At 36.4% G+C, this 9,870-nt stretch overlaps 1 protein-coding gene across 1 annotated transcript; it reads left to right on the forward strand.

The window, feature by feature from the left end:
* The first annotated feature begins 6,846 nt into the window (after window positions 1-6,846).
* On the forward strand, window positions 6,847-7,314 carry LOC127262768 (uncharacterized mitochondrial protein AtMg00810-like). Its single transcript, XM_051291579.1, has 2 exons — window positions 6,847-7,188; window positions 7,270-7,314. Exons 1-2 carry the CDS (start codon window positions 6,847-6,849, stop codon window positions 7,312-7,314), a joined length of 387 nt encoding a protein of 128 aa, XP_051147536.1.
* Window positions 7,315-9,870: the final 2,556 nt, after the last annotated feature.

The following is a 9,870-nucleotide window of genomic DNA, read 5'->3' on the forward strand; positions in this document are numbered from 1 at the left end:
TTTGATCTCAATTCATAAGATGTGCCTGGACTCTGATCTATGTGTGAACTTTGTGGCTAATTCTTGCTCTATTCAGGACCGGACAAGTAAATGTGAGATTGGAAAGAGGAGACTAAAAAAGCATCTCTATTACTTGTGGTTAAATCCCTCACTGAAAGTTATGGCTACTGATGAAGAAGTTTCCTGACACTTCAGGTTAGGTCATCCATCCGATAAAGTGTTACAACACTTATCCAAACCCGTTTCTTGTTGGGGACTCCCGTTTGCGGGATATGTAACTAATGGCTTAGTTTCTCTAACAAGTTCGAGCTTTTAGGTGAGACGGTCATTAGTTTCCGACATGGTATCAGAGCCTAGGTTAGGTCTCGAGTTCGAGTCCCGCCCGTCCCCATTTGTGGCATATGCATGTGCAAGTTTGATTAGAATCTGAGGAATACACGAGTGAAAAGAGAGAGATGTCGAATGAAGGGCAGAACCTACTGACGATCCCAAAATTCGACGGTGACTACGACCATTGGAAGATGCTGATGGAGAACCTACTCCGATCAAAAGAATGGTGGCATCTTATCGATCCTGGCTATACGGAACCTGCAGAAGGAGCCAAGGAGACCGATGAACAAAAAAGTGCAAGAGCAGAATTGAAATTGAAAGATCTGAAGGTTAAGAATTATTTATTCATAGCCATTGACAAGAGCATTCTAAAGACAATTCTTCAGAAGGAGACGGCTCGGGAACTTTGGGAATCAATGAGAAAAAAGTACCAGGGAAGTCAAAGGGTACAAAGATCTCAATTACAGGCATTGCGAAGAGAGTTCGAAATTCTCGAGATGAAGGAGAGCGAGACAATCACAGAGTACTTTGCCCGGGTGATGTTGGTTGCCCACAATATGCGCAACAACGGCGAACGCTTGGAAGATACTCAGATCGTCGAGAAAATATTGCGAACCCTCACCGAGAGATTCACCTATATTGTGGTGTCCATTGAAGAGTCAAAAGATATTGATCATCTAAGTGTTGATGAACTACAAAGCTCTTTAGTTGTACATGAACAGAAATTTCGCAGAATCATAAAGGAGGAAGAACAGGTACTAAAGGTGACAAATGAAAATTTCAGAGGAAGAGGTCGAGGTAGAGGTCGATGTATGACAGGAAACAACCGAGGAAAAGGACAATGGAGGCACCCGGTAAACAAAGCGACCATTGAGTGCTATAATTGCCACAAATTAGGACACTTCCAATATGAGTGTCCTACTTTGGGAAATAAGGCAAACTTCATTGAAACTGATGCTGAGGAAGAATTGCTCCTTATGGCATGTGTTGAAGGGAACAAGGCCACGAGAGATGAGGTATGGTTTCTGGATTCTGGATGCAGCAACCACATGAGTGGTAATCGGGAGTGTTTTTCAGAATTGGACGAGGATTTCAAACACACTGTGAAATTAGGGAACGATAGCCGCATTGCAGTTACAGGAAAAGGGAGTGTGCGCATGAAAGTAAACGGGTATGTTCAGGTCATTTCAAATGTATATTATATACCTGAACTTAGAACCAACTTGTTGAGTATAGGACAGCTTCAAGAGAAAGGCTTGTCAGTGCTAATTCAGAATGGAACATGCAAGGTCTACCATCCAAAGAGATGAGTGATTATGAACTCAGACATGAGTGGTAACAGGATGTTCTATTTCATTGCTGAAATGGAAACACAGTTCCCCATGTTAATGAAGGCTGAGTCTTTAGAAGTGTCACACCTATGGCATTGCCGTTTTGGACACTTAAGCTACAAAGGGTTGACTGCTTTATCAACTAAAGAAATGGTGGAAGGGTTGCCCCAGATAAAAATTCCACAAAAGCTATGCTCAAGTTGTTTGGTAGGAAAGCAACATCGGGAGAGCTTCCCAAAAAGGAGCGCGTGGAAATCAACACAGAAGCTGCAACTGATCCATTCAGATATATGTGGTCCCATTAATCCAACATCAAATGGCAACAAGAGGTATATTTTGAGTTTTATTGATGATTTCTCACGCAAAACTTGGACGTATTTCTTGAATCAGAAATCGGAAGCTCTTGATGTCTTTATGAGTTTCAAAGTACGTGTTGAAAAAGAAGCCGGAACAAGCATACTCTGTCTTAGAACAGATAGAGGAGGTGAATTCAACTCAAATGAGTTTGCCAAATTTTGTAAAGACCAAGGAATCAACAGGCAACTAACTGCAGCTTACACACCTCAACAAAACGGTGTCGCCGAGCGGAAGAATCGGACTGTAATGAATATGGTTCGAACTATGTTGGATGAAAAACAAATGCCAAAAGAGTTTTGGGCAGAAGCCGTGAATTGGTGCACTCACATTCTCAATAGATGCCCAACGTCAGCTGTAGAAAATATGACGCCTCAAGAAGCTTGGAGTGGCAATAAACCAAAAGTTGATTATTTTCGGGTATTTGGTTGCCTAGCACATGTACACGTTCCAAATCAAAAACGAAGAAAATTGGATAACAGAAGCAGACCTCACATATTCATTGGTGTTAGCAAGGAGTCTAAAGCATACAGGCTCTTTGATCCGACAACAAACAAAATATGTATCAGCAGAGATGTTGTTTTTGAAGAAAACAATGGCTGGAACTGGAAAAAGGGTACTGCTGAGGTGATCCCAAATGCAATTACATGTGGAGATAATGGTGACGCAGATGATGAGAAAAGGCCAGTTGACGTCTCATCGGAAGGAGAAAGTGATTCTGGCACAACACCAGCAGAAAAATCAGCAAGCTCATTAGAAGAAACAGGTTCAGGAGAAGAGGAGGAATGCACTACTCCGAGTGCCCCGGAAAGAAGGCCACGCACAACTCCCACATGGATGGTGGATTATGTTTCTGGGGGAGAACTATCTGAGGACGAAACAGTCATGATGATGATAGAAGATGACCCTGTAACCTTTCAAGAAGCTGTGAAAAATAAGAAGTGGAAAGAAGCAATGGCAAAGGAAATGAAATCTATTGAAAAGAATGGCACTTGGACGTTGTGCACACTACCAAAGGAGACCAAAGCTATAGGAGTGAAGTGGGTGTTCAAAACAAAGTTAAATGAAAAAGGAGAAATAGAGAAACACAAAGCAAGATTAGTGGCTAAGGGGTATGCGCAACAATATGGAATTGATTACACAGAAGTTTTTGCCCCAGTAGCTCGTTTGGATACCGTCAGGCTTATTCTAGCTATAGCGGCAAAGAACAAGTGGGAAGTACTTCAATTTGATGTCAAAAGTGCATTCCTTCAGGGAGATATCAAGGAAGAAGTGTATGTGCAGCAGCCAATGGGATTCGAGAAGCAAGGAGAAGAAGAGAAAGTCTATCGACTACACAAGGCGTTGTATGGTCTTAAGCAGGCGCCGAGGGCTTGGTACAGTCGAATTGAAGCCTACTTTGCTCGTGAAGGATTCAAGAAATGCACAAATGAACACACTTTGTTTATTAAAGTGAAGGAGGGAGGTGAACGTTTAATAGTAAGTCTTTATGTTGATGACTTAATCTACACAGGGAATGATCCAGCTACGCTCGAAGATTTTAAACGTTCAATGATGGGTGAGTTTGACATGTCTGATTTGGGAAGAATGAAGTACTTTCTTGGAATCGAAGTTATACAAAATGATCAGGGAATCTTCATTTGTCAGCGCAAATATGCAGAGGAGGTGCTGATTCGTTTTGGAATGGAAAACAGTAATGTGGTAGCAAACCCCATAGTGCCGGGAACAAGACTTTTGAAGGATGAGGAAGGTCCAAAAGTTGACCCAACAATGTTCAAACAAGTTGTCGGGTGTCTCATGTACCTAACCGCTACTCGGCCAGACATAACATATGGGGTTAGTCTCATCAGTAGATTCATGTACTCTCCAACAGAAACTCATTGGAGTGCAGCAAAAAGGATATTGAGATACATCAGAGGAACTACTCAGCTTGGAATTTTCTACTGCAATGAAAGAAAAGGTAAATTGGACGCATATTCGGATAGTGATTTTGCTGGAGATCTTAATGATAGGAAAAGTACATCCGGTTATGTTTTCTTGCTTGGAAAAGGAGATGTATCATGGTCTTCAAGGAAACAACCTGTAGTATCATTGTCCTCCACAGAAGCCGAATACATATCAGCTGCATACTGTGCAAGTCAATGCATATGGCTTCAAAACTTGCTTGAAGAACTTGGTGAAAATGGAAGAAGAGGTACTGTGATCAATTGTGATAATACTTCGACTATTCAATTATCTAAGCACTCTGCTTTTCATGGAAGAAGCAAACATATAGATGTGAAGTTCCATTTTCTAAGAGAGCTAGTGGATAAGGGATCAGTGCTACTCAAGTATTGCAAAACACAAGAACAGGTTGCAGACATTCTGACGAAGCCGATAAAGGTAGAGCAATTCGTGAAGTTGAAGAAAATGCTTGGAATGATTGAAGCAACAAAGATAAACTACTTGCTGCCGCATTCAGTTTAAAGGAGGGATTGAAGGGTCAACGAGATTTATGGGTGGATCTTTTATTTATTTTTCTGCATAATAAGTGACCGGTAGAATAGGTCTTCTTGTTGAGTCTGTTGAGACTTTTTCGAAACTGCTATTTCTTTTGTAGTGGCTATTTAACGCCCAACTCGATTACTGAATAAACTGTCGAAGCTTTCTCGTGCATATTGATTCTTTTCTTCCTTCTTTGCTCTAATATCTGGTATCAGAGCCTAGGTTAGGTCTCGAGTTCGAGTCCCGCCCGTCCCCATTTGTGGCATATGCATGTGCAAGTTTCGCAGACCCACTTGCACCTGAGGGGGCGTGTTGGGGACTCCCGTTTGCGGGATATATAACTAATGGCTTAGTTTCTCTAACAAGTTCGAGCTTTTAGGTGAGACGGTCATTAGTTTCCGACATTTCTCCTAATGCACCTTGTGATGCTTGTCATTATGAAAAGCAAAAAAAAAACTCCCATTCAATAAAAGTACTTTTTATGCTGACTCTTGTTTTGAGTTGATTCATATTGACATATGGGGTCCTTATAGTCAGGCATCTTTGAATGGTAGTAGATACTTCTTAACAATTGTGGATGACCATAGCAGAAACACTTGGACTTATTTGATGAAACTGAAATCACAGGCTCCAATCATACTTTCAGTCTTCATTAAACTTGTTCAGACTCAATACAAAACCAAGATCAAAACCATAAGGACGGATAATGGAGCAGATTTTTTGAGCCATAACTTCAAGAATTTGATGAAGGAAAATGGAATTCTACATCAGAGGTCTTGTCCTTATTGGCCGCAACAAAATGGAAGAGTTGAGAGAAAACATCAACACATCTTGACAGTAATGAGGTCTCTACTATTTCACTCATGACTTTATGCTATATTTTGGGGAGAAGCTCTTCTTGTAGCAACTTAAATTATAAATTTGCTTCCTACTCCTGTCATTAACTGGAAATCTCCTTATGAGGTACTCCACGGATTCACTGCTAACTTGGAACATTTAAGAGTGTTTGGATGCTTATGTTATGCATCAAACAATGATCCTTCAAAGACAAAACTTGACAAAAGAGCTGTTAAGGGCATCTCTGTAGGATATAAACGGGGCACAAAAGGATATAGGGTATTTGATCTTGATTCAAACAAAATACTAATTACAAGGGATGTTGTCTTCTATGAGCATATATTTTCAGGTTTCATACATCAATTATCATCGCACTCTTATGCACAACAGACTGATGTCCTTTCTAGCCCAGTGAGGTTATTTGAAGATGATCAAGTAAGAAAAATAAACTTTTCAAGTCCTGCAAATTCTACTACTGATCCAACTATTGAGAAAGTGAGGTATGAGGTCATCTCAGAGTCTGCTACTCCCCCTGAACCCTCACTCTCATCCAAAGATGTTGCTGGTCATGAATCCTCACTCTCATGTCACTTCTGGATCTCCTACAACAGCGACTGAAGACAATGTACTTGCTATCCTTGAGATGGAAGGGAGACAACCAAGAATCACAAGAAAGCCATGTTGGAAAAAAGATTATGTGTGTGCTCATGACACACTTGGAAATGCAACAGAAGAGCCCCTCACTTACTTAGAGGCAACTAAGAAACAAGAATGGATTGAAGCTATGGATGAAGAAATAAAGGCATTAGAGGCTAATGGGACTTGGGAATTAACCTACCTTCCTGAAGGCATGAAAGCAATAGGGAGCAAATGGGTATTCAGAATTAAAAGAAATAAGGATGGCTCTATAAATAGATACAAAGCAAGATTGGTGGCAAAAGGTTACTTGCAAGTGCATGGAATTGATTATGATGATTGCTGTGCACCAGTGACTAAAAGTGTCACTGTAAGGCTTGTGCTTGCCATAGCTATCTCAAAAGGATGGATTGTTCAACAAGTGGATGTCAACAATGCATTTCTTCATGGTACATTGGACGAAGAATTGTATCTTAAACCTCCACTCGGCTACCACACCAAACCAGGGCAGGTCTGCAAGCTGAGAAAATCTCTCTATGGGCTCAAACAGGCTCCTCGTGTATGGTATACAACACTTATTGAGAAAGTACTCCAGTTTGGATATGAGCAATCCACTCATGATCATTGTTTATTCATTAAGCATGTTGGGACTGACCTACTGATTTCAATAACATATGTGGATGACACACTGTTGACAGGCTCATCTCCTAATCTCATTCACAAAGAAAAAATATTTTTACATGAGGCCTTTACAATTAAGGACTTGGGAGAGGCAAGCTTCTTTCTTGGCATAGAATTCAAACATCGAAAGAATGGTTTAGCCTTATCTCAGTTTCCACTCCTCTGCCAGCTGGATTGACGCTATCATTGGAAGATGGTGATGAACTCAAAGAGCCTTCTCAGTACAGGAAGGCTTATAGGAAGACTACTTTATTTGAATTTTTCCAGACTTGATGTTGCATTTGTAGCCCAACAGTTGAGCCAATTCATAGACAGACCTACATCATCACACTGGAAAGCTGCTCTCCATCTACTTCGATATCTTAGAGGAACAATGAATCATGGTCTTGTGTTTGATGCAGATTCCTCACTTCAGCTAGAAGCTTATTGTGATGCAGATTGGGGCACTTGCCTGGACTCTCGAAAGTCTATAACTGGGTACTGCATATTTATTGGATCCAGTCTCATCTCTTGGAAAGCAAAAAAGCAGCCTACTGTAAGTATCTCCTCAACTAAAGATGAGTATAGAAGCATGTGTAACAACATGTGAGCTCCTTTGGATCTCGTACATCCTCAGTGCCTTAAAGGTGACTATTTCATTGCCAATTCCTCAACATTGTGACAACCAATCAGCTCTTCACGTTGCAAAAAATCATGTATTTTATGAGAGAACCAAACATATTGAAATAGCATACCACTTGGTTCGATGCCATCTTCTTAGAGATTTTATTACATTGGTGCATGTACGAAGCAAGCTACAAATTGCTAATATCTTTACAAAAGCTCTACTTGGACCATTATTCAAAAACCTTTGTACCAAGCTGTGCATGGACACGCTCGGTTCGAGGGGAGGATGTCAAGTTATGGAAAGAGAAGAGAAGCAGAGAATTAAGAAGATTGAAGACGATGGTGATAAATTGAGTTATGTTATAATGGGCCTATTTCTTTTGTTGTTGTATTTTATTTGGTTGGTTTAGGTTTATTTTTCTTGGGCAAGCCCATTAGGTTGTCAGAGTTTGTTAGAGGTAGATTCTTTGTATATATCGTCTTCTTCCTCGGTTAATCAACTGTAAGATACACAGTAGTTGTATTTTCCATTTTCTTCAAGCTGCTTCCAAGATTAAAATTAATAATCTCCGCTTGATTCTCTCAAGAATCTCGCACATATACCCCGAAGGGAATGACCCAACAAAAAAAATGCACAAAACACTTGATTGGAGATTAATTTTCTCAGATAAATTATATAGTACTTGTGTTTTTAGTAAAAATGCACAAAATATTCGTGTTTTATTTATTGTTTGAAACCCCCTTGTGTTAATGTAAAGTTTGCACGAAACACCCTCTTGTCCAAAATTAATATTTGATTACGTAAAATATCATAAATATTTTTTTTTGAATGATATAAATAAATAAATAATTGATCAATCATTTATTTTTATAGTTTTTATAAAAATCAAATAACAATTTGTTTCCAAAAACTATAAAATAAGGATTAATCAATTATTTATTTATTTATCAATTATTTATTTATTTATTTTATTCAAAAAAAATTATTTAAGATATGTAGTTTTTTTTTTTTTAATTAAATTTGCATAAGTTAAATCTTTATTTAAAATCAAATATTAGTTTTTGACAAAGAGAGTGTTTTGTACAAACTTTATATTTATATAAGGGAATTCCACGCAATAAATAAAATACGAAGTATATTTTGCAATTTTTATTAAAATACAAAGGTATTATAATTTACCCTATTCTCTTTTATCATGCATGTATTTCATTAACTATGTAATCCTTTCATTGACTGTGTAATCATTAAACTAATAAAATTGTTTGTTTAGTATTTTGTTTTTAGTATTTTTTATGTAATATATAAAAAATTATGTTTGCTAATATAAAAAATGATATTTTATATTAAATATTAAATTTTTTTTTCTGTTAGGATAACAATATATATTATATATTAAGAATTATGTCGGATAAAAATTATTGGACAAATAAAGATACTCTGTATGTTTCAATTCAAATTAGTTATTTGAAATTTTATAATAAATTAAAAAATAATACTCCGTAATATTTTATTAGTTAAAGTATATAATATAATATTGACATTTTTTTCATATAGTTAAATTAATTGTATATGTAATAGTATGTTTGTTATTTACATAAAATTAAAAATATTTTTTATATTAGTGTATTTACTTTTATTATAATAAAAATAAATATTTTTTTAATGAGATAGACGAAAATTAAAAATAGTACTCTCAATTTGAAAAAAAAAAAAGCCTTCTAAGAGAATAATAATAATTTCATAATAAAAAATAGAAAAAAAATTACGAATAAACACACCATAAGTCAAATGCAAAGAGAAACAAACCCTAATAATTAATTATACAGTATTTTTAATCGGAACGATTCTTTCATAAATATTACTTCGTTCGTCCCATATACTATGTCCATGTTGTCGTTTCCGTCCCACATTCCATGTCACTTTTCTTTTTTAAAAAATAATTAATCTCATTTTAAACTTTTTAATTTATTTATTTTTTTAATTTTAATTAAATTAATTAGTTATCTTAATCTTAATTTATAATTATTTATATGATAGGATAATTATTTTCATTAATATATTTTTAATTATCTACTAATTGCACCCCTCCTAAAATACAATACTGTAGACTACGGTTTAGCAGATACGATATATGGGACGAATGAGAGTATTATAAAATATATAATAAAACTTAAACTTTTTATAAATTGATATAAAAAAATACATTTATCCAAAAAAATATAAAGTGAATAAACATTAATTTTTTATTTTTTTTAGAAAATAAATGCGTAACATTTTAAAAATGATAGGTTTTTCGACAACTAATAGTGCATTTGCTAATTTTATAATAATTCTTTGTTTAAAGGAGATTCATTCTCATATATTTGCGTGTGCTTATGTTTTTGGTCCTGTCGACAAGTAATAATTCATTTGCTAATTCTTTATTCGATTTTATCTTGCTTTACTTGTCATCAAGGAATTTTGGCTTTGGAAGAGTCTATTGCTACTGGGTATACGTTCTACTGATGTTATACATCCAAATTTTTTATTTAAGTTTTTCACCAAAAACATTAAGTGGCCCACATATATATCTGTTATTTTTTTATACTCATTTCGTCCATTTACAATGTT

The sequence above is a fragment of the Andrographis paniculata genome, unplaced genomic scaffold (genome assembly GCF_009805555.1).
Source record: "Andrographis paniculata isolate CXL003 unplaced genomic scaffold, ASM980555v1 Contig66END, whole genome shotgun sequence".
NCBI lineage: Eukaryota > Viridiplantae > Streptophyta > Magnoliopsida > Lamiales > Acanthaceae > Andrographis > Andrographis paniculata.